The sequence below is a fragment of the Coloeus monedula genome (assembly GCF_965178545.1).
Source record: "Coloeus monedula genome assembly, chromosome: 5".
Lineage (NCBI taxonomy): Eukaryota > Metazoa > Chordata > Aves > Passeriformes > Corvidae > Coloeus > Coloeus monedula.
This window is the reverse complement of record NC_138785.1, coordinates 33,590,303-33,615,846: the sequence shown is the minus strand read 5'-3', so window position 1 is coordinate 33,615,846 and position 25,544 is coordinate 33,590,303. Positions and strand designations below refer to the sequence as shown.

The 25,544-nt window shown below is 39.2% G+C and overlaps 1 protein-coding gene across 1 annotated transcript in view; it reads left to right on the top strand.

Moving 5' to 3' along the window:
• The window catches only part of BANK1 (B cell scaffold protein with ankyrin repeats 1), a gene marked incomplete at both ends in the record, with an annotated part of 145,476 nt that overhangs the window by 98,430 nt on the left and 21,502 nt on the right, over nt 1-25,544 (top strand). The window contains 3 exons of the mRNA XM_082281984.1: nt 12,443-12,539; nt 14,028-14,333; nt 17,143-17,427. Coding sequence (XP_082138110.1) covers nt 12,443-12,539; nt 14,028-14,333; nt 17,143-17,427 — 688 coding nt within the window. The remainder of the gene's footprint in view (nt 1-12,442; nt 12,540-14,027; nt 14,334-17,142; nt 17,428-25,544) is intronic.

Sequence of the window (25,544 nt, the reverse complement as noted above, 5' to 3'; positions counted from 1 at the left end):
GCAGAAGTAGGTCTCAATGCATGTCATACCATCAAAAGTGATTTTTATGGCTTTTAGCAGGTACTCGTTTACCTTCTGCAAGCAGCAACTAACTGTATTTGAGTCATCAGTCAGGGAATGTATTTCTTTCGGATTTATACAAAACACTTATATTTGTTTAGCTTTTCCTCAGGTAAGACAGATTTTATGATATATAGCATGCAATTCAGTGCATTGTGTTGTTCAACCCATATTTGTTAATGTAAAATTCTGAGAAGATACAATGCTGCATATATGAATGTATCTGTCTATCTGTCTGCTTCTGGGGATTACATGGAAAGCAGTTAACAGCTGAAATAAGGCTGTGGTAAAGATCGAAGGAAGGCAACACCACAGGTCAAGTAGGATGGTCTTGTCTAGGGGCAGGGACCCCATTCCACAGCAGGTTTCACAAGTATGTGTGATCCCAGGTACAAATCACATAGATCTGCTCTCAGAAAGACTCTGAAAGAACAGGTGACTGACTGCTCCCTGTAGGTCTGCTACTGCTCACTAGGCAAACAAAGCTAAGAGGGCTAGGTATTTTCTTAAGATATGGGAGTATTTCAGAGAAAATTACCATATAAAATTAAGGCAAATAAACCTCTATTTCTTTCAGTAGCATCTTCTGTTAACTCACTTTTCATGTTGTATAATTTTTTGCTCAAAAATCAGGAATTTCTCTTCATAACCAACAAGATGGTTAGAGGAATGGAGCACCTCTCCTATGAAAAAAGACTTGAGAATTGGGATTGTTCAGCCTTGAAAAGAGAAGGCTTTAGAGTGGCCTAATTGTGGCCTTCCGGTGCCTGAAGGGAGCCTACAAGAAAGATGGAGAGAGACTTTTTACAAGAGCATGTAGGGACAGGACAAGGAGAAATGCCTTCAAACTGAAATAGGATAGGATCAGATTAGATATTAGGAACAAATTCTTTACTGTGAGGGTGGTGAGGCGCTGGCACAGGTTGCCCAGAGAAGTTATGGATTCCGCATCTGTGGAAGTGTTCAAGGCCAGGTTGGATGGGGCTATGAGCAACCTGATCTAGTAGAAGGTGTCCCTGCCCACAGCAAGGGGGATGATCTTTAAGGTCTCTTTCAACTCCGTCCATTCTGTGATTCTGCAATGGAAATATTCAGGTGAAATACAATGTGACTTTGTATTACATAACAGATTATTGAAAAGAATTTGTGTTTGCTGAGTTGCAAGTACTTTGGTTTGGCTTTTTAAAAATAAGCTTGGCATGCTTTTTCTCTACTGCTACCTTCTTTCCTCTGTTTGGGGGTCTGGATTTTCAGAGGGCTTGTAGAAGCCAGGAAGATGAATTTCATATTGCTTGTGTGCTGTATGCAGAATGGACCCAAATTAGACTGGACTTTTTGTCTCTTTTAGCTGTTTTCTGTAAATTCAGGATGTATTTCTGAGACAATGGATACAATTTGAAAGTAGTAAATATACAGCCATCAAATGAAACCAGCTGTCACTGAAATATGTGAAAGCAGCAAAGCACCTTAAAATGAAATTATTTGTCTGAACACAGTAGTGTGGAGGTCTCTGACCAAATGCATAGATTGTCTTTTTGGGAGAGAGAGAAGGGCTTTTGCTTAAATTGAGGTCCAGAGGTCTCAAAGTAGTTTGCCAGCTGTTACCAAGTCCTGAAACTTGCTTACAGAATGAAAAAATTATCATCACTATTTTAGGAAGAGAGGAGATAGGTTCTGCCAGAAACTTCACCTTCTCATTTGCTTTCTTTAACTACAGTATCATCATCCTTCAGTTCATACGTTGCAAGATGTACCTGAACTAAAAGAATAATGCAGAATGGCCATAGTGCTAGCAGCAAATTTATAGTAGGTGAATCTGAAAGCACTACAGGCACCAAGTTTAGATCCATTTCAAGTCAAGCAAAAATAAGAGAAGGACCTTATTTGGATTTGAAAACAAAATTCTGCAGAGGTTAATTGTTTCTCTGATTGACTAGGGGTGTCATTTACATGATACCTGTTTCAGAGGGAAAATTGTCTTTTACGTTCTTCCCCCTTTTATTTATTACAAAGTGCCTGATGTTACCACATGCTGCAGCAGGGTTTTCCCACAGAAGTATTTCCCTAGATAATTTTTGCTGGTGAGTATATGCACAGCCATTAGAATAGTAGTTTTTTAATAGACATAGTTAAATGCAGTACAGGTAATAGCTGCTATTTCAACTGCTTTTCTAATACTTTAGCTTAGCTATTGTTTAGGAATGCAAAGATTTTAAGAACCTGAATATAAAAACCTGTATCTGAAAAGTCTGACAGTTGTTAGCACATGTATGTGGAACATATTCTAGAAATACCATGGTATTTCACAAATTTATGCACTTTATCCTATTCTTCTTTAATTCAATATATTTTTTAAAGTTGCCTAGATAGAGCAAAACTCCTGCTAGTTTCTGTAAAAGAAGAAAAATTTCTGAGAATTTACCAAGATCCAGAGCAGAAGATCTGAATCTCAGAAGTCACCAAAGAGCTTAGAAATTTCTTTTACTTGAGTTCAAATGGCAAACAATCCATGACTCTTGGCATCTAAAAGGTAGTTCTCATGCAAAATACAGCAGCTGCTTATATGTTAGGGTAGCACTCTGCAGTGTATACATAGAGTATAGGGTAGAAAATGAGGAATGATGTATTGATGCTAGAGAGCCTGAGACCAGTGATAGATCCCAAATGTTCTGCCAGTAGCATTTATGCAACTATCTTAGACTCCAGCCCATGACATCCTTGTCAGTAATCTGGGGCACAGGGCTTTGAAACAAACAGTGCTGAAAGACTGAGGGTTCTTTTCCTCAGCCAGACCATGTTTTCCTCATTACATGAAAAGGGGTTGAAAGTTGCCTGGGCTGTGGGCACGTTTACTGCATTTACTCAGTGCCTTCTGCATCCTCTTCCTTTCCTTCCAGATAGAGTCACTGATTCTTTCAGGAGCCCAAATCCTTGCTAAATGCCATTTGTTTTCTCTTCTTACTTAGCACAACAGAACAGCTAATGCTTAATCTTAAGCTTTCCACAAGTGCTGCTCTTCCATTAGCTCATTACCCTTTCAGGTGTGTTTCTGTCTAGCTGTTATTTACTCTGCAGTATTTTAAACATTTCACACCCCCAGATGATACTGTGGTCATCTAAAACGTAATTATGCTTTACAAAGGCAAAATTCTTACCTGCTTATATAATTTGCTAAGAGAATCAAAGAGATTTTCAGAGCCAATGATTTTTTCTTGTTTTGGATTTCAAAAAAAAAAGGCTTTTATATGTGCCATCTAGGGGAAACAAAAGCAGAAATACAAAGGTATGAGATGTAAAATTCTGTTGTATTTCCTATCTGTCAGTCACTTAATGAATCTTCAACATTCTCTTCCACTTCCAGGGACCTGAGCATCTGTGAACTCTCTTGCAGCTGAGTGTGTATCAGTGCTACCGCTGGTTCCACCAGCAGTGCTCACCAGCAGATAATTGCTGCTTGAAATTAGTATTTTAATGAAGTGATCTCAGCAAATGTTAAGCAAAATCTCCCAGGCATTAAAGAAATAAGTGGGAGGGAAAATTAATAACTGTGTAGTTCAACAGAGACGGATGGTCAGCAGGTGCGGGCTTGGCAAAGGAGTGGAGCTGGTTCAGGTTTTGGTCCTGCAAGCTCCCACCCCACGTAGGGACAAGGCCTATTGGGACTTGGCAGTGTTAGGTTTGTGGCTGGACTTGATGATCTTGGAGATCTTTTCCAACCGAAATGATTGTGTGATTCTTTCTCTGCTACTGCTTGATCTGCTGAGGGAGTGGTAATTTAGTAACTACTGAACTGAAAGTTCAAACAGTGTAATCACAGTCAAGTGAAAGAGAAGCTCTCTGGAGAATGGTTATTGCCTTGCCCAGAAAAAAAAAAAAAATCAGAAAAGCAAGAAAAAATTCTTACCATGCTAGATTGAAAAAAATTAACCTGTGTGAGAGATGGGAGTGCTTTAGTGCTTTTGTGGAGTTTGCAATGATTACACAGCCTGTCAAACAGCAGTGGATATTTTGTTCAGCAGAATCAGTACTCTACAAGATTTGAAAGTCTTTCAAAAAATTGTGTGGGTGTGTGATAAGTGAAGTAACGAGAATTGTCATTAAAGGAGAAATGAGCTAAAATGAGTCTGAGGAGAAATTTTATTTTTGAATGTTCAGAAGAAAAATCCCTTGATACTCAGTAGCTAGATTAGAGAACAGCATAAATGATCAGAAGAGGGAAATTGAGCACAAGTTCTTCAAATGGAGACTGCAGAAATGTGGTTTTAAAAAACGTATTTTTGTATATACCAGTAAATTTAGTTGTGTGATTAGAAGTCTCTTTTTGTTTCTCTTGCAGTATATGTTTCTCTCTCACAGCCATAGTCATGAAGGCTGTATAATAATAAATGAACAGCTATCAACACACCAAACCTTTACTTACTTTGGGTCTTTTTTGTATATTTGTTTCCCAGTGGCTGTGAATTTCTACAGAGAGAAGGCTTTTTTTTTTTTTTTTTTTTTCAGAAACTCAGTGAAAAGCAGGAGTTAAAAAAAGTTGCAGCAAGTTTGCTATGATTTGATAGACAAGCATACAAAGTAAGTGTGAAATTACACAAAATAATTCTGCAAGTAGGGACCAGTTCAGGGATACTGGCTGATATGCAGTGCAGTAAATCTGCTTGTAATGAAGTTAAAGCAGACATGCAAATGAAATGGTTTAATAAGGGCACCCAGAATTAAATTACTTAAGATTACTGTAGATTATTTCAAATGAAACAATTCCTTTTTGCTGTTATTAAAATCTCTGAGCCCAAAGTTGGGTATTCATTGATGTTTTAATTTGTTTAGTTTCTTAATATAGTATGAATCGCTTGTTTCAGTCATACATTTGCTCCAGACTGATCACAAAATCATTAGATTTTGGCAGTGGAGCATTTAATTTCTCATTTATTCTATATAATCTATCTTCAGTAGTTATGTGCATTTTATGTACCTTTAGCATATTGGAATGGGAACTCTAACATTTTGTTATCTTTTGGTATTGCAGAAAACATGGTACCAGTTGAGATGTCTGAGAAATTTTATGCAGAGTAAATTTTACAAATTACTGTGAACGTCACAGTATTATTTTTACTGTCATTCTGTGTCCTTGCTTGGTTTTGTACCTTATTCTGTATGAGGTTTTTATGTTCTAATTTGTTAGGATTAGTGTAATCACCAGAGAAGTATGCTTGTCCACCAGATCATGTGATACTCTTGATTTGAATTAACATGAAAAAAGTCGCGTTAAACTGAAATCCATACAGATGAGTGAAGCAATTATGCACACACCTATGACCCCAAAAAATAAATCTGTGCTCTGGGAATGATAATGCTGCAGTTTTACACAGCAGGAACATGCCTTTGAAGGATTCAAAAATCTTGTGTCCTGCTCGGGTAGAATCAGAGGGTCAAGAGGGAATTTTAAAGATCATCTAGGCCACCCCACCTGCCACAGGCAGGAACATCTTCCACTAGATTATGTTGCTTAAAGCCCTGTCCATCCTGACCTTGAACACTTAAAACTGTTGGAAGTTAAAGGCATAATGGATGTATGTTAAAAGCATAATGGAGGTAGGGGTCATATATATTTAAGATTCAACAACACTGCTGTGTTTATTATGCCCAGACATCTAACAGAAAGCCACATGGTGTAAGCAGCTGAGTGAGGAAGGCATGAGGGGTTTGCAATAAATTATGATTGCTTGCTACTCTGAGAAGTCATTCTGAGTAACAGACCAGTCATTGCCTTTTGTTCCTAGAATGAGCAGATTTATTCAAAAATAGTTACCGATGTTAAATACCTGTTCTTTTTGTGGTCTAACTTGTGTGGCATACACAGGTTTAGGTCAGTTGCCTCTTGCCCAGACGGCTAATGGATGTTAGTGACACTGAGGGTTCTGTCATCTGGTCTTGCTATTGCAAGGCCTCAATAAGGCACAATAAACTGAAGGGAAATAGTGGAAAACATAGTGTGGAAAGGCATCAGTGAGAAAAATCCCAGGGACTTTTGATGTCCTTGCACTTTTCCTGTAAACATTTAGAGCAGGGAAGGGTCTTCTAACTCATTTCTGGGAGTTGGATGTGCTGATCTCTCTGGCTCAGCCATGCTGCATGTGCAGCTCCTGGGCACAGCCTGAGATGTGCATGAGTGTGAGACACGGTGTGGGGCTGAGGCTCTGTGTTCTCACCTGTGGTGAAGCAGAGAACAAAGCTGGGGGCCCAGCTTGGGCAGCAGCCTGGAGTACACGGGGCTGGCCTGGCCATGCTCCCTGAGAGGGCAGAGTGCATTGCACATCAGCTTGCTCTGACACATGGGAAGCAAGCAGAAGGCAGTAGCAGTTTTGGCTGGAAGGATAATATATGCTGTTCTTGGCTTTTTCTAAGACAAGTCTGGCTTAGGTCAGGAGGTCGAGTTCAAGTATTTGAAGGGCTTGATTCAGCCCCTGGGCTGTGCAGCCCACACTGCTTTAAACTTTAAACAGCCCACAGTGCTGTCTTTTTCAGCATTGAATGGCAGAACATGTGCAGCAAAACTTCTTTCCACCACTGTTCTTCCACCTGCCCAGCTTTACAACCAGGTTGTTTTTTATCTTGGATTATAACACTATATTGAATGTTTCATTGCCCTCATAACCCAGAGAAGTCTGGGTTTTCTCATGGTTTTTTGCAAGCCTGAGTTATCAAGCAAGCTAATGCGGTAGTAAAGGTGTTTGACATTAATAAAGCTAATGAACAACAATGTTGGAGCTGTCCTCATGCATGCAATCAATTTTATGAAGCTCACTTTTTCAGTCATTTCTCCAGGTGCTCATACAGAACCCTGGAAAAAATGAGTCATAAATACTTAAACACTTCCAGTACTTTGATGAATATTTTACATTGTAGAATATGTGAATATTAGTAATTAATGCAGACTTGAGAGTTAGAAAAATTTTTATAACTAGAATGGCTGGTCACTAAGGCTCAGGGATGCAGTTGGAACTGAATGAAAGGGAAGTGTTTGCCAAATTGTCTGTTTGCTTTTCATGAAGATCTGAGAATGCAAATGGAAAATATTTCCTATGGTATACTAGTTCTCACCTTTGCATTCTGGAAAGCTTTGGCAGGGCAGTGATAATGGGCATAGTGTAGGCTACACCACAGTGAGGGTGAGACAAAAAGAGCAAAAACTGTGAGGATGGATGCCAAATGGAAATATATCCCTTTTGCTTCAGTTGCTGCACCGAGAGTCTAAGCAGACAGTGCTGGCAGGTCTGAGGAGCGGTACAAGGAAATCACCTGGGGCTGGAAAAAAAAATCCCAACTGCTACGTTTCAGTCCAGTTTCTCTGAAAGCAGAAACATGAGAAAGCAAATCTGGTACGCCTATGACAAAGAAGTGGGGGAAACATCCAGCCAAGGAAAACAGTTTCTTCTGTCTTGAGGTCCTGCAATTACTTACCCTGTTTACATCCCGTTTTCTTCTGTGCTTAAATTCACTCCGGGTGAGAGGACATTTTCAGTGTGTTTGTGTACCAGCACGTAGGCTTTCTCTGAGATCCAGGTCACCGGCATCTGCCTGGAAAGGAATACAGCAGGAGACATTATCCAACAAGTTTTTAAATGCATTGATAAGGTTTTGACATTTTAAGCAAAGGAAACGTCTAGAGGGCTCTTTTCTGTGTAAACAAAGCAGAGGAAATCACTGAGGTTATCCAGACAGGGTAATCTTGGTGAGAGCGATCTAAGATATGTTATTGTATACAGTTTCTATGACAGGAATGAAAAATAACAACATAATAGCAGCAATTTTTTTTTTTTTAAAAGCATATCCAAGTGCATGGTTACCTCATTGTGAAGGAAAGGTTGAAAGAGTAGCAAGAGAACATCCCCAAGTAGGAGAGTAAGTCCATAGGAAGTAGAAGCTGTATCAGGTTACTAAGGTCAGGACAGAATTGTAGTACAGACGCTTAAGAATACTGTGAGAAAGACCAAGGCACAAAATGAAAGGCAGCTAACAAGAAATCAGAAGTAATAAGAAATGGTTTTATATGGGTATTTTTCAACGATTCATTGTGAAAATGGAAAGGCTTATTCATTAGTGTCATCCTGGTTCCTGTACTATTCAGTACCCTATTAGCAATTTAAATAATAGAAAGATTTTTCAAGTTATTTCCAAGTCCATGATGCATTGTAGTGATTTATGAGTGGGCACACTCCAATACAGTTACATGAAATTTTGAAGTGTTTGCAGTTCACATCAACTCCTAGGTTTTCAAAGCTGTTGATTTTACTTTTCAGAAAGGACTGTTTGCCTCATTGAGATCTGCACTGAAGAGAAAAAAGAAACAAAAGATACTGAAAGAAAAAGTGCAAATGAGACCATCTTCTCTTGGTTTTCTTCTCTAATGATATTTAGAGAAAATACTTACTTTCTTTAGGGTGCCCTGACTCCAAAGACTTAAGGCATCCCCGTACCTGCTTAGTTGATATCAGATAATTGTAAAAGCGCTGCTGTGCTTGAATCTGGGCTCTCCATGCTCTTGTAGCCTTTCTAGCAAGCCCATATAGACTGTGGTAGCTTTAACCAGCATTTGACAACTTGTTTCTCAAAATCCCAGGAGGATCAGGGCTTCAAATGAGCAGAGGGAGAGGGCAGCTGCTGGAGTCTTTCAGACTGGTGCATCTCAGGGAAGTCACGTGGTAGAAATTGGTGTTTTCTGGTGACTGCCAATGTTATCTTGTTGCTTAATAGCCAGAAGCGGATGCCTAAGGCTGTGCCCGTAAGACAGCCATGCCATGGTTGTCCTCTGCTCTGAAATGCTGAGCTACAGAGTAGCAGGAGACAGACTCATGAACAATGCATCTTGGCAGAACTGCAAACTTTGAATGTTGGGAGTGGAATAAGAAGGAATGTTGTGGTGACATGTTAGAAACAAATCAGGCAACCAGATTTGTCTCAGCCTTGAAAGAACAGGCCTTAGTGGGACTGAAGAGTATTTTTGGGATGTCTGCTAGCAAGCCTGAATTCTATCCAACAGGCAGCTGGAAATGCCCTAGAATCCAGAAGATCAAATTGCCCTAAACAAATCAGAAGTTCCTACTTTGTTTATAGAAATATAAGGTATGGATATACTTTAGATGTAGCCATTTATATCTTTTACATAAAGGCTAATGTGAGCTGTGATTGATATGTTTACCTATGAGTAACTGTTTATAAATGAAGTGCTGATGTCCAGATTCTTCTCACTCTTGCCATAACTTGATACAATATCACTGTTGGGTTAGATTCCTCTGCATTCTTTAATGCTTCACTCCTCACTATCCAATAAGGTTAAATGCACCTAATTTCAATGGTGTCAGCTCTTGCCAGAGTGGATGACTCTGCCTCAGTTTAACACGGAGCAGATCTTTCCAAAATGTGCCTTTAAAAGATGGTTCTTCAGAAGAGCATTGTAAAAAACGCTGACAAGATGGTTGTAATAATTTTGCTAATGAATTCCTGAGTAAGGAACTGAGATAAATCAGTTCAGGCTTTGTATAAGAGGAACAGCTTTGAAGTTATTAAAATACTTTACCTTTTTGAAAGTCAGTTAATCAAGACAGTTAAAATACGGGAGTGAAAGAAAATTAGGTATCTACCTTTTGACTTTGAGAGGTGGCATTTAAAAATCTTAGGACTTGAAGCATTTTCAGTCTCTCAGAGGACTTTCAATGCATGCCAGCATTCCTGTTGTATCCTGAGGTAAGGAAATTACTTTGCTAAGTCGTAAACTGGTTTCAAACATTCAGAGGCCTTTTCCATATTCTGTTGCGAGCAGTTTTATGCTGACAGCAACAAATTTTTTTACTTCTTTTTTGTTTTGTTTTTGTAATGCTGGTTTCCAGGTAAGCTAGTTCTTCCTTTGGAAAGTGGCTTTACATCCATAAGAAATCTCTAGAGTAAATCAAAGACCCATTTTCAGCCAAACAGGCTCAAACAACTTGGAAGCAGCTATGCTACTGCATTCAAGTTACGTGACCCAGCCCATATAAAAGACACTTCAAACCTAAAAAGCAATGGGCATTCATTCAGGGCATCATGGCAAGGTTTGCAAGCTGAGTCGTGGCACTATTCCAATTTAGTTATGTTGTTTTGCATTCTTAAATAAGGACACTTTCCAGTGCCTTGGGAGACACTGCACGATTTTTAGCTGCACAGTGTCATCATGCCCAGTGTCAGAGGAGACTTCTGTCAATAATTTATTCATTATACAGAATTTTTTTCTAGTGTAAACATACTTAGTTAAAGACTGTTTCCATCTGTTCAGCTTTTCTGTGTCTCGCAGGTCCAGGAGTCTTTTAGAAAGTGTAGTCAGGGGCTAAACTTCTGAATTGCATCCTGAATTCCCTACGACTCAGCATTATCAGTGGAGCAGCTATAAACTAGCAGAACAGCTGACCTTCAGTCTTCTGAAACATTCAAGTTTCAAAGATGCATACTAATCATATCTATTCTATTGTTTTCTTGTGAGTCACCAGGTTTCCTACAGCTGAGAAATACCTGTGTCAAAGAAGAAATTCAGAAAGTGCCATTTGTTTCTTCTGCTTACCCTTTTGACCTTGTTCTACCAACTGCATAGCCATGAGTACTTTACATTCACAAAGATAAAAGTGGACACCTTGAAAGAATTTCCTGGGTGTGGTACTCTAGTGTCATAGCAGGAGAACTTAATATATCTAGAGCTCTCCTTGCTTGATTTCTTCTACACACATCTTCTCTTCACAGGAAACATATCAAAGTCCTTTTTTTACTCCCACAATGTACACTTACATTTAGCACATGCAGGCCTAAATCTTCTGAAGATAAATATTCTGAAAAGCTCTAACTTCAGAGCTTATAAGAGGTATCCTGTTCCTGTGAAGCATAAAAGGAACTATAGAAATAATAGGGAAGTTTGAGAAAAACAAGTTTCTCTCACTGATGCGCACATTAGCACAGAAGGCAGAAATGATGAATCCTCTGTTGTTGGAGGCAAGTGTAGCTGTGTAGAGATCCAAGTGTATTTGTAAAGCAGCAAAGCAAAGCAGGCCAGGGAGGCACCTGTTCCACAGTCTGGTGGCTGCACTGTCTTCAGACTGGTATTCCAGAGATGGCTGTGTACAGCAGCAGCAGGGAAAGGAGGTATTCTCAGTTCCCCAGAAAAACCTGCTATTTCTCAGTATATTTTCCTCTTTCATGCAGTGAGAACTCTGTCCCTGAGGCAGTGGCTGTGGGTGCCAGGAGGCAGCAGGATACTAGGAACAAACTTCTTGAGAGTACAACATGAGCTCCTGAGAATCAGTTTCTGTGCCATGCAGAAGGGTGTAACTGCTTATTAGTTCTTCCTCTTGACTTCACTGTCCACTATGCTGCTTGTAATTAATCTTGCAGTCTGGATGATATATGGACTATGCTGTTTCCCTACCTGCTTTGGGGTTGGTGTATTCAAACTCCCGGAGTTAACATTTTGTGATTCAAAACTCTTGTTTAATTATTGAGGGCTCCCTTGTGTCTTTGGAGGATAGTTTTGTATCACACTTACGTGGGAATCAAGGTCCTGCTGGGTTTCTTTAAAAAAAAACTGACGCTCTTTGAAATTCCAGTTGTTACTGAAAATCAGCAATTAATAAATGTGTGTTCAATATTCTAGACAGCAGAACTGTCTGTAGCTGTGTTACAGGTTTGCTTTTAGCTGCTGTGGGTGAGCAGAAGTTTGTACCTCTTCTGCTTGAGGAAATACACTGATACTGTTTTAGAGAACTGATTGTTCTGACCCTCCTTGGGCTAATTTTGCATAGCGCTGTGTGAACATAACAACTTTCTAGAGGAACAAAACACCACTCTGCCACATTTGGTCACTGAGGTAGAACTCCAAACATGCTTTGCAGTCCCATTTCTGGCTTTTCAGAGCACACATGGCTTTTGGTACAAACCACTGCTTGTAATGAGCTCCCCAGAGATTTCTTGCACAGTGTGCACCCTTGAGCTCTTCAGTCATGCCCCCTGGACTTCATGTTCTTCTGTTGCTGATCTTTCTCATCATCTATGACTGCTTCACAGTTGGGAGCAGAGTTGGGAACTGTCTGGACAGCCCAGCAAAGTGCTAGGGGAAGATCCATGAGCTTCAATGCTTGCTGTGCAAACTTGGTATTCCATGTCAGAACCTTGTGTCCTTGTAATGTATCCAGATGTATGCATTCCTTTTGCCTGCAGTATGTATACCACGACATCGTTGCAAAAGCATGACGTTTCTGTCTTCACTTTCCTCCTAGCAGGATGTTGTGTATTATATCAACAGCAAAATGTGAAGGCAGGAGATGATGCCACTAAAACAAATATTCTCCTTTATTTTTCTTTCTAGAATTATGCAGCAAGTGATTTCACTAATTACAAGGAGGAAGCAGAAGACAGCAACACTTACGAGGTTATGTTAGGCTCAGAAACTCCACCAGCCATGGGTAAGTCATGTTGTTAGACAGCTTTGTTGCTACTGGTATGCGCTGCATTAAATGAGTGAGTTTTACGGGCAGAGAGGGCAAGTTATTCTAACCCTTTCGATTTCCTCATGTTACTACAACTTCCAGGAAGGGCAGATATCCTAAGAGGAGAAGGCAGTTGAGGGATCCAGTTGGAATAATAAAGTCATTGCTCAGTAAGACAGACCTCAGTGCAACCACCCCTCCTTTTAAACTCTGGAAATTTGTGAGCTCCACTCTAAACCTAGAAAACTGCTGAATTCTCCAAGCTCTCGGAGAAGAACCTTCATAAAAGGGGAGGCACTGCCTACTGGTGCAGTCAAGTCCTGTGTGGAGGCACAGATAGTTGACATTTTGCAGCTTGATGTTCCTACTTCCAAATATAGATTGATGATAAGCCTGTTGATAATCTGTGTGTTTGTATGCATTGAAAACTGCAAAGTTGCTTCTTTGCATTTACCGATGGCATATATTTTGCATATATCTTAGAGTATCATGGATCTATGAAACTAAATTTAATCCTCTTTTTATCTTGTTGACAATTTTATTTGTTCAACTGTCTCATACATATGAAAAGGATGTTTCTTACTTGCTAAGTTCAAACTGGTTGCTTTAGCACATATAGGTAGATGATAGACACTGTGAAAAAACAGGTTTGCTCTGATAAAATTTTCACTGTCTCTGTCACATTGTATATGAAACACCTCAGGGTGAACACATGGAAGAAGAACATAAATTGTAGCAGCTGGCCACATTAGCCAGATAAATGCCCTAACCTCCCATTTGAATCAGTGGTGAAAGGCAGCCATCACCAAAGGATAACTCAGAATGGAAACCTACCTCTAGGGCTCAGTAAAGTCTGCTGACAGATTGCATAGTTTACTCTGGTACGTTACTGAGGTTGACTACTAAAATTTTGATGCTGTACGTAGTGATTAAAATGTACACTTTTCACATCCCTCCACTTTCTTCCTGGTCTGTGGGCCACTAGAGACAGAAGAGCTCTGTTTCCACAAGTCTACAGTCATGTCTCCCATGGACAATGTTTATTTCATTTTAGAGAGATTCAAATAAGCACCCAAATCCTGCTGTACAAAAAGAAGTAACACAGATGTGTGAGCTATGACTTTATTTTGCAAAGTGTTGCACTGTGCTGCATTGAAAGTCAGGTAGTAAAAATTCTGGAGGCAATGAAAATGTGTGTGATTTCATTCTGACAGTACCTCTAGAAAAGTTTAACATTGCACACATGAAGATGGTGTGTATCAGAGTAGTAAGGTACAATCAAAACTACCACTGTTGATTTAGTAAATATTTAAAAAGCTGTTCACTGATGGTATGGATTTGACAGCTTTCCTGCTGTATCAGTTCATAAAAGTTTTATTAGCCATTGTGTTGCTTCTGTAGGAATCCTTGAAACAAGAAATGCTTCCAGATGGCAATTTTTAAATGAAATAATGCTTTTTTTAGTATTAAAAGCCAAGCAGAACTCAGGAGATCGGCATGCAACTGGATTGAGATGCCAACAAGAAGTCGAGGTGGATGAGGAAAAGAAGGATGACCTAAAACCCAGCAGAGAGGAGACAGAATATGAAGATGAAGAAGAGGAGGATTCATACAGCTTTCACAACAGTCCTAGCAGTTTGTATGCCAACATAGGGGCTGAGCTCAAAGAGAGCAGAAGAGATTGCTTTTTCTGCAAGAGGCCACCCTCTCCTTCCCCTCAAAATCTGCCTGGCATCCAAAGACAGGACAATCTGCACAATTTATCACAAGGTATGATCTTGGGAGGAAAATAACCCCAGATACAAACACGTGCAAGGGCAGACAAAGTACTGCTGTAGAGATTGTGTATGATCACTTCTAACAGCAGTATCTGGGCAGGATGGCCCTCATGCTACAAAGCAAGAATTGGCATATGAGTCCCTAATTCTGCAAAACAAGCATGTGCATGTGACCTTTGCTGCATCAGAATACTCATGACTGGTTTTGTCAAGTACATACTGTGATATGGGCTGCTGGGTTCAGCTTTTCCTCACTCCACCTATCTCAAAGAGCTGCCAAATAGTGCATGGTGCACTGGATTTACAAGAGAGGCTGGAAGCAAAAGGTGAAGCCTGTATTTTTGTCATGTTGACTTCATTATTTACCACTTTCAAACATTAAATGCTATCGTGATTTAATACAGCTTCAAATTTTACAGGTAGAATTAATAGAAAGTGACTGTGCAGAGAAAAGTAACAGTATCTTACTATATTTTAGCCAATATTGTAGTTACTTTGAAGTAAAAAGTTATATTGCAGATTGAAAAGAAAGGCAGAAATTTTGACAAATGCTTTTCCTTTTTTTTTTTCCTTTTTTTTTAATACATCTGCTCCAGAGTAAAAATCTTAAATTTCGTGTTGTGGTTTGATTAAAGTGGTGACAAACTCAAAATACTATTTGCATCTGCTTCAGGAGGGATGATCATCAATTTTTCTCATTGGGAAAAACAAGTATGCAAAATAATTCAAGCTTAAATACCAGTTTTAAATAGTTACATAGGGAAAAAAAAAAAAAACAACTCTTCTTATTTGTCATAGACACTACTGGTAAGTGTGCACACAAATTGCTTCTCAGTTTCTCCACAGCTTACTACTGTTAACACTGTTTTCGAACATGGTGTAACCTATTAGTCTTAAATTACCATCACCAAGTACTCTGAATTCACATAATTAGACAGAAATAGCTTGCTATAGGTAGGGTTTTGTCCTGTGTTCTGCTGTGCAAGAAAAAGCTGCCTATATGGAGAAAGTCATAGGTGAATTCTAAGAGAAAGAGGGGCAGAATGAAATTAACATTGAAGGTGTGTTTTGCTTCCCACAAAACACTCAACTGCATCTCTATGTGTGTATAAATGAGAGGTCAGTTTTGGGATACAGGATTTGTTAGTGTAGGTTTGATATAAATGCCTGTCTTGGAATAGCTCTTACATGGCTACATCACCATAGTAACGTGACCCTCTCTGCCAAGTGCTGTCTGTCTGCATGTGGGTACCAGCAGAGAAAGTTTCCTGGTGTCCTGTGCCAACTCCTGTGCTGGTAAAGCAGAGTTCATCTAAAAGTGCTGCTGTGGGAATAGTACATTTAAAATGTGCTCTGAATTATGCTGTGTTTAGCTGTGGTTTTCACCACTGGGGAATGGGGTATCAGAATTCCTCTGGAGGGGGATGATGCTTCCTTTCAAAGAGGAGCTCTAATGAGTTACTGCTACATATTTTCAGTCAGCTGCTTGCTTTAGGAGTTGCTGTGGAGTACCTCGAAGGCAAGTCCTCTCTTCTGCAAGTCTGTGTGTTCGCAGCGGCCTGAGAGTGCCCCCTGTGGGAGTTAAAAGAATGTCCTACAGAGAAAGAAACACAACTTGTATAGTGACATGGAAACAAAATATTATTCATATTAAACATGGCAGGTGTATTAACACCACTTGTGGTTTTAAAACATTTTATGTCTTTGCCAGAATGCACGTTGATAGTACATACTGTTATTAATACATCCCATTAACAAATATATCCCACTTACAACAGTTGTTTAGCTCCACTGAACCCACAAACAGGTAGTTCTTTAAATAGCAGCCAAAGGATTGAAAACACCAGTAGTGACCACAGCAGAGTTTAAGAGACACACATATGTACAGGCAGTAAATTACAACATAAGGGAAACATGAGTCAGTGCCAAGAATTCCAGGCAGGTCTACTGTTTTTGCAGGAAAGATGGGTAATCATGCCAAGGTAGTTACCAACATTTATGGGAACACCAGCCTCAGTGACAGCTTCTAACTCTTAGCAGTTTGTGGATGCTTTAAGGCAAATCAAAACAAACCCAGGTATCGGGAAAATCATCAATGACCTTTAATGCTGTAAAAGGCAAAAACTAAAGAAAAACAAGTCCTGAGTAGTTGTACTGTGAAATATATGAAATTGGGGAATACAGAGAGACATGGAAGTTATTGGAGTGGGGGGTTGGGTGGTCTTAGCATAGATTCTAAGAGGTCATAAATTGTACCTACATTGTAAGAGGCTTTACAGTTTTTTTTCCACCTTGGCCTACAGTAGATCTGTAAAGCCCTCAAAACCCAGTGGGATATTGAAGAGGTAGGAAACACAAAATCCAACATTTCCTAAATTAAGTTTCAATTCTTAAGTCATTTTTGCAATAGGTAACAAACAGCTTGACTTTCCAGAACGCCATTGCCCACAGGTACCACTTACTTGGTTTAACCATGAGTTACATATTAGTGTAACTCTCGTGAGAGCAACTGGGGCACTCAGTACTTCTGCAAACAAATCCATTTATTTTGTGGCTAATAGCTAAGCATCTACATTTGATAATGTGATGTAAAATCATGAGGAGGCCCTGAAGCTGGAATTATTCCTTGGGGACATCCTCTCTACTGAGTTAGATGATCAGAAGCCTCTGAAAATGAGAGCACTTTAGTTTAGAAGTGAAATTAGGTCTCTGAGCTACTTTAGGAAACTCTAAAGCTTTAAGGTAAGTCCTAATCTCCTTTCTTTACCCTGTATATGCAACACAATTCCTTCCTTTTTCAGAGAGGAATTTTATGATGGACAGGAGTAGAAGAGAGCACAGAGATGGCCTCACAACAGCATGCTGCAGAGAAGACCCAGGTACCTGTGAGGACAGTGAGGAAGAGCACCCCTACACTTGTGTGGCACTGGATGAATGTGTGTACGATTTCATACTGGGGCAGGAGGAGCAGGAGGAGGAGAAAAGGAAGCACTGCAGGTCCTTTATCATGAACAGGCCACCAGCCCCTGCCCCCCGGCCCGTGTGTTCGCCCAGCAGGGAGGAGAACACTCCCTACATAGTACAAGGTTGGTGCTGCTGCCTCGGAAATAACTTTCTGGGAGAATGTAGATGTCTCTTCTCTTCAAGGAGTAGCATTTTCTATAACGCAAAGATCCCTGTTCAGTTGCCTGTAAACCAACACGTTGTTTGTTTCAGTCAAGCTATTCTCACCCTTCAGATGAGCTGAGAACATCTCTGAATAATTTTCAGTTTTCATCTGAGATAGTATCACAGTTTTTATTTAGCTTTTAAAAAATTATGACAATATGATGGAAAATGAAGAATCACTGAGCTAGCTGTGAGTGTATCTGTTACAGCAATGCAATACAGAATGTGTTACATTATTTGAATTGCCTTTCTTTTCAGTTTCTTTATCAGAATGGTTTTACTTAAGGCTGAAATCTCTTTGAATTTTTTTTTTTTTTCTGTTGAGAAGAATTCTCTTTTCTGGGAGAAATGCCTGTATGAGGATTCCTCTTTCAAGTATCTTTTCTCCAATTCAAGATGCTAGAAATGGGCCTTTCTAGGTAGGATCATTATATTTCTAGAAGGAAAGTTTATGTCCTTTTACCAGTTCTATGAAAACTGGGAAACTTTTTTGAGCTATTTCATGGAAATACAAGACCAGAAGGGATTTCAGATATCTTTGTAGTCCAATTCAGACTGAAACCAAATTTGAAAGTAACAAAAGGAGTTCAGTGAACATACTGAACCAGAGATCTCTGTAAGTCCCAAAATCCATCCTGCCTGCATCCCCAGCCTCTGTTACAAAAGCCTGCCAATATATAAGAACAAATGGTAAAAAAATAGGCTGACAAAGGACACCATTAGATTGCTTACTTCATGCTGTGCATGTTTTGCACTAAAACAGAATTAGTACTATCCAAAACATGCTACCAGATACAGAGGAGCACCTCCTTTTTCATGCCTTTCTCAGTCAGTGATTTCCTTTATTCTTCCTAGCTAGCTCTCTCCCTCCAGGCTGTGGAACTCCAGGTTAGGGGCAAAATGCATAGGCTAACGCATTCATCATTTAGTTGCTCTTTCTTCAGCATATTCAGGAGGTATAAGTATGAATCATTACAGTGTAATCCAATAATGGATGGATACAGTGGGACTTTCACAGCTACAGAAGCAATGAAATGGCTGCTTTTACTGAGGTTGCTAGAGCAATGTCTCAAATCTCAGTCCACCATCATCACAGACAGGCCAATGACTTGGAAATGCTTAGTGGAGATGCTTTATTTGGAAGATTGCTTTTACTGTCTTTTAATTGCACTGTGGTGTTTCTGCTCGGTTCAGTAAGGCAGATACTATCAGAGGAACTGCTTTGATGGGGCTGTGGTTCACCGTGTGTATATATTCATATATACACACACACAAGTTTTTTACCTTTGCTTTTACAAGCATGTAGTGGTAGAACAGTTATTTTCCTGTAGTTCTGTGAAAGCAGCCTCTGGCCACATTCCTTTGCTTACACAATGCATGAGGAAAAATAGAAGCACTTCAAGAAAGCTTCAGCTGACCACTCAGGTCTCTGTTTTCCTACCTGTCCTGCTGCTTCTAGACCTAGAATATCTCATTTTTGTCCAGGTATTCCTGAGATAGCTAGTGAAATTTTAGACAGAAGGGATATATCTTCAGATGAAAGCTTTTTCTTGCTACCTGAATTGGCAGTTTTTGCCCTCCACATTGGTTACAAAATTCCCTCTCCAGTCCAGAAACATCCCAATTTCTAGTTTATTATTTTAGAACTGCTCGTATTTAATAAAAAAAGATTGCTTCATCTGTATGAACCAGGAAACTTTATTTCAGTCCATCATTAAAATCTGCATTTGTTTGCAGCCCTTCTTTTATAATTTAAATAGTATAAAATACTCTAGTTATGCATATAAACATTTTTCATCCAGCAAATAAATTGATGATAGTTTTGGGGTTTGTTTTCATCTATTATATTAAAAAGGGAATTGCAGATGTTGCGAAGTCAAATAATCAAAAAGTTAGAATTGAGGTAGTTTTACCCTTTCTCTCTGCCAGGAACATTGCAACACAGTAATAAGTAGGTATCCCTATGCAGCTATTTATCTCAGGTATTTTATTTCATCTAGTGTTTAAAGTGGGTGAGCATAAAAACCTTCAGTGTTTTTCACTCTCATTTTGTTTAAAATATAATTCATGCTTGCCCTAGGGCCCATGTGCTGTTTCAGACCTCCTGTTGTAAACCCTTTGATTCTGCATCCACTGAGATTTTGGATGCCCAGTACAAAGTAACTAAGATTTTTGAGATGAACAGCATTACACAACACTTGGCTCATTCAAAGCAGAGACACCATTGATTTCAGTGGCCACTATGAGTTCTCAGAACTTAAAATTAAATCCTTAGCGTGTCTAATCAGTGCCCTGACGTCAGGCATTCACAAGCCTGTTTGCTGCCTTAAATGACTCGTCTCACCTTTGGCTAGGGCTTTGTTGGAAAGAGCATCTTTTAGTTACTTAGCTGAGCCATCCTTCCATCCTCTGTATTCACTCTGTTTGCTAAATACCTTTTAACTTATAAACAAATTATTTAAAATTCCTGTAAGAAACAGATTGTCTTCAATGCTCAATTCTGGTTGATCTTAGAACTGTTACCTTCTGGCATGCTGTAAGACACAGGTCCTGTGGAAAAATAGAGGGAATGCATGCACGATGCACAGAGGGGGGCTGTGTTACGGCTACATGTTTGCCCACAAATGGATCCCCATGTACTTTGGGAGTTCATGGAAAGCTCCATGCCCCAAGGATTGCAGAGGCTGCTGTGATAGTGCCATGCAAAGATGCAAGAGGAGGATTTGGTTTTGCTCTTTATGTACCCATAGATGGGCTCATTTATTGGGGGGGGGGCGGGGGGGGAAGGTAAGCATTGCATAGCAGAAATGCATTTTGCCTCTTGGACTGCATGCAGGTGACTCTTTTTCATTTATTTTAATATCCATCTGGAGAAATCAAGTGGCTGAATTCCCATAAGTGCTTTCACCACGCATTGAATGAAGGCCATGATGTTAAAAAAGAGTATCTTCTCCTTTAAGCGAAAGTGGTGATTTTATGAGAATAGCAACAAAGAGGAAAGGAAGCAAATACCTTTCTTTGCAATAAGCAGTTTTCAAATGCATGGAATCTCAAGTTACAGTGGGAAGAAAGCTTGCTCCCTGTAGATTACCCGACTTGGTGTTCAAGTGGGGTAATCAAGTGAACAGGATAGGGAAACTTGATCTATAGAAAGCAAACATGGGACTTGACAAGAGTCACTTTCCGAGCAAGATCCACACTTCAAAACTTAGGCAGTAAACACTTAATGACGCAAGTTATCATAACTGAACTACCACAATTTACAGTTTGAGCATCTGCCTTGAATTTGCTGACAAATAAATTCTGGGAAACATGGGTGTGTTGAAAGATTTAAAACATAAGTGTTCTAATCGCTTTTACTCAGTTTCATTTATAATAATTTCAAATTTTAATGAACATTCAAACTGCTGTATTGAACAGTGGTAAACAGACTGCATTATTAACAGAGAGTACATTTGTTCTTTAATTTAGACCACTGCAAGAATTCTGTCTTGTGTGTGAAAGGCTCATCAACCAGTGGAGCTGCAAATTGGTGCCAAGTAGCTCATTGTCCAGATGGTGTGCACTCTTACTGTGCTCCATTACCATTCCTTAGGTGCTCTGTAGGTTATTTCAATGTTTTGTTCAATTGTGTGCTGCCAAAACAACTGTTAAATAAACATTTGAAGGTGGTGTGTTTTCAGTTTAGAGTGCAATTTTAATGTTCCCTATTGATACCAAGTTTGATTGAGCTGGAAACCAAAGTTCCCAGTGTAGTTGTAAGACAGGTGCATGAGCTTCTCCAGTGTCCCCCTACCATTTCTGAAGCCTGACCTACTAGGACTCCCTCAGGGTTAAGGATTATGTTAGTGTCCTGATTTAATCATTTACCTCTCATCACAAACCACTAGTATGAAAGGGTTTCTCTGCAGCAAAGATACCTGTCCTACAACAGCATAAATAAAACTTCCTATGCTATAGCCTTTATTTCTTTGCAAAGCTCTCACAAATCCCTGAAGGAATGTATTTCCCCTCTGTGCACTGAAAACATTTTGCTATTTAAAGATAGCTGTCTGTGGGACCTCACACTAGGGTTAAAAATTAGAAGTGGAAAAATATGTTTTCCAGTTACTGTTCCAGAGGAGAATAACACTCTCATTGCTCATCAAAATCACAGGGTATGCAGAAGTAGCATCCAATGGATATTTTTAGGGAGGCAGAATATCTCACATACAGAATAGACAGCATAAACCCACTGAAGTGAATTAATAAAATCCAGAACAGAACTGTTAGTGTCTTGGAAACTTATCAGGCTGATTACTGGGAAATACAGTGATCACATCCTGAGTCAGTAATTCTTATTATGCCAATTGCTTAAATGCTCTAAAGCAGAGGTTTCCAAAGTGTAGCTTCAGAGCCCATGCAAACTGCAGAACAGTTATGTCCCACAGAGGGGTTTTGTAGTACTCTCCTACAGTGAATATAAAGTACTGCACTGCAGATGAATTTCATTATGTATTCCTAACTTAAGGGTGTTTTTCCATGAATGAAATACTAGGAAGCCCTGTTTGGCTGGCAGTTAGACTGTTTTTACAGACCTGGTTGGGAGTGGTACACCAGCTTCACCCACTGTATTCATTCAATCAGATTTTTTGTTATCTGAACTTTGGTAGGTTGAAACAAGTACTGAATAAGGTGCACAGAGAAAAAAATATTTATGCTGCCTGGTTGCAGACCAAACTGTTCCAAAAAGCATATTTGTAGTAAAAACAGATATAGAGTCCTTCCCTTTTTGCTTTTCTCTACTCAAGAAAAATGGGACTAAAAAAGTATAGTCAGGTTTTTCATGCTGGAGCAAATACTATTGAGTATGTCACTAAAGTCCTTCCAACTTCCATGATCTACTAAGATAAAATTCTGACAAGAGCAGAAGTGTGAGAGTTCTTTTCATTGTGTGTGGTACTGTGGTACACAGTACATTGACACCACCCTCTGAGCAGCACCTTAAACTAACCACTGGTGCCTCTTCTTCTCACTTGCTCTTTACCCCTTCTGTAAGAAGGGGGTTCTGGTATTATTTTTATTGTCTTGCTTCAGCGTAGGGGAGTTATCTCTGTAGAATTTCCTGAGGTACTTGCATGACCAAAGTTGCTGGGATTCTAGCAGATTTGAGCTCATATTTGTCAGACTCAGAATCTCACTGCAGATTGTGAAGAGAATTGCTGGTGAGCATATGTTTATTTTTGGATTAATATTTTCACAGTCATTACACTGTAATTCCTTTTTAAATCGTTTTGCTTTTGGTCTGAGAAAATGGAGTGGTTCATTCTCAGGCAGCTAAATAGGTGTGGAAGGTAGAGGCTGGCAGTAGCCTGTATAAGTTTGGATGAGTGGATGTGATGCTGTCACTGGAAAGCCCTGGCAGCCCTGGGCCGCTGCACATAAGGGAGCAATGTGGCAGGTTGGTGTTTCTGCGGGTGCACTTGGCATCACCCAGTCTTCATTCTGATGAAATGACTGTTGTGTGTGCTCAAAAATGTTTTAAGTGTCAGGCTGCACATGTAGACCTGATCAGAATTCCTGTACCAGTTCAGTGGTCACTCATTTTCCTGCACTGGTGCATTAAAAACTGCTCAGTCTTTTTCCCTTTGCCTTGTCATGGTGTACCCAGACACCAATGTTGCCCTCACAGGACAACTTCTGGGACTTTAGCCTTTGTTACCTTTCACTACACAGCCATCCCTTCTCCACAGTGCCTGGACCTCCTTAGATCAGATTCATGAGCTGTGCTGATATGCTTTTAATCTGTGCCCAGCTGCCTTGCTGTGGAAAAAGAAAAAATTCTGTTTACAAGGTCCCATTTCCTTAGTTGATTTCATGTTATGAGTCACTGGAATTATTTGTTTTCATCTTGAATATGTGAAATATTTTGTATAAATTTTGGGAGTGGTCATTAATCATCTCTTACAAAATTTACTGGTTGGCATTGCACTGATGACCTCTTTCTAGTCCTTCTGCTGAGTGATGTTCAGGGTGCTAGCAAACAAAACAGACAAAAGGAAAAGGACATCTAAAAAAACGTGAACAAACATCTGCAGAGTTCTCATCTCCTGAATAATAAGCATCATTCTACTATATTCCTTCCTTAGTATCCCCTGTGTATTTGTCATGTCTTGCTGTGCTACATCTAATTTACAATCTAATCCCTACCAGAAAAAAAAATTCGGAGGTTTTATTTGCCTAGGTACTATGAATACCAGTTTAAATGTTAAAATGTTTAAATAATGTGGAAAAATTGAATGGACAAAGACAGGAGTCTCTCCCTGCAACATATCCTAACCAGCAATTCACCCCTCCTTCTCCATTCTTCCATTAATCACGAATTAATTACATGATGATTCTAAAATGAATGAAGCAAAAACCTACTAAGAACAAGGAGACAGCTTGAAAACCCACTGTAATTTGCAACTGAGTTGTGTTACTAAGTGCAACCCAAATGTACTAATTAATTTGAATTATCACTTAGCCATGTGTTCATATAAAGATTTTGTTTTCCTGTATTTTAATTTTGAATGTTTCCTAAGGAAAACAGTCATAGATAATTTTGTGTGGAACATCAGCTCAATGAAGCTGATGAATAAATGTATCTTGAATTTACTAAGCAAGCTGAATTCAAAATAGTGATATTTATTGATGGATTTTCTTAACCACTGTGTCTTTTCTCCTTTGTGTTTGTTCTACTGAAAGTGTCAAGTAAGTATGTATTGGGTATGATTAGTTCATGTATTCTTCCAGATGGTAGGTTCATCAGTCTAGCTTTGTTTGAATCACTAGTGCATAGTGGAAACTCTTGTTAGATTTTTAGATGTAGTGTTGCCAATACATCAAAGCAGGCAACATCCCTCATCGTTTAGATGAGTAAAGTAAAATATAAATTAGAAATCATATCTTGTTTGATCATTGCTTCTTAGCTGATAGGAGTTCTTCTCTCCCATGATCTAACCCTTTCCATGTTTTGATTACCTGCATTTCTAATTATATCACTATGCAGTTTTTGAAATGTTGTAGTTCACCTGTGACTCCTTAACATTACAGCTTTGTGTTAGAAATTCAATTAATTCTGAAAATCAAATTCCTGTTCCTTTTGTCAACCTGCAGCTACTGTAAAAGCTTTCATTCTCTTTTTCTAGACCCTTTATACTCATCACAGTTTCTTGCACAATTTGTGACCATAAAACGCTCTTCTTAGTTCAGAATTATACACAAAAGATGTAGATTCCAAGTGTTTCTAACCCTTCTGTGGTGCTAACCACGAAAATATTAACCAAATTCAAGCCTCATAGCATTATTTACCTGCATGTGCAGGCAGCCTGAAACAGCATCTTGAGTTAGTCTGAGATAAAACAGGCAATTCAGCATTCCTTGGATCCCACTCACTTTCCAAGACTTACGTTAGGGATTTACCCAGTTTTGTCACACTTCTGAAATGTTGTTTTCTGGTTTCATGTCCTATTAGAAAATATTGCAGTAGTTTCATTCTCTCTGAGTTTGCTTTGCTGGAAGAATATTGAGGTTACATTATATTCCTAAAGAGAGATTTTACTGCCTGAAATACAGAAATGTATTTAGGGCTTGCAAAGAACTTCATCTGTAACCTGTAGCAGCTGAAGAGAGGAGGGGGGATGAAGTGGAATTACTTATTAGTTCTCTCAGCCTCCTTCAATTCTGAGAAACTGCAAAACAAGTTTGTTGTAGACAAAAATTAAATGGCATGTATAGGGTCAGGACATTTAATATGTAGATTTTGACGTACAAATATCTAGGGGTACTTTAGCCAGGCACAACATGATTAAAAATCCAAAAGGACTCTCTTTCTGATCATACAGATGTTATTGAAGGGTGCACAGTAAGTATAATAGAAGTACTGCAACATTTTAATCAAATTATCTGTGGCAGAGAGGCCCAGAAAATAAAAAAATGTATGTCCTTACTTGAAGGATTGTGGCATTCTGACCCTTTAAAAAATTGCTATATTCATATTGCTTTTCTGAAGGAA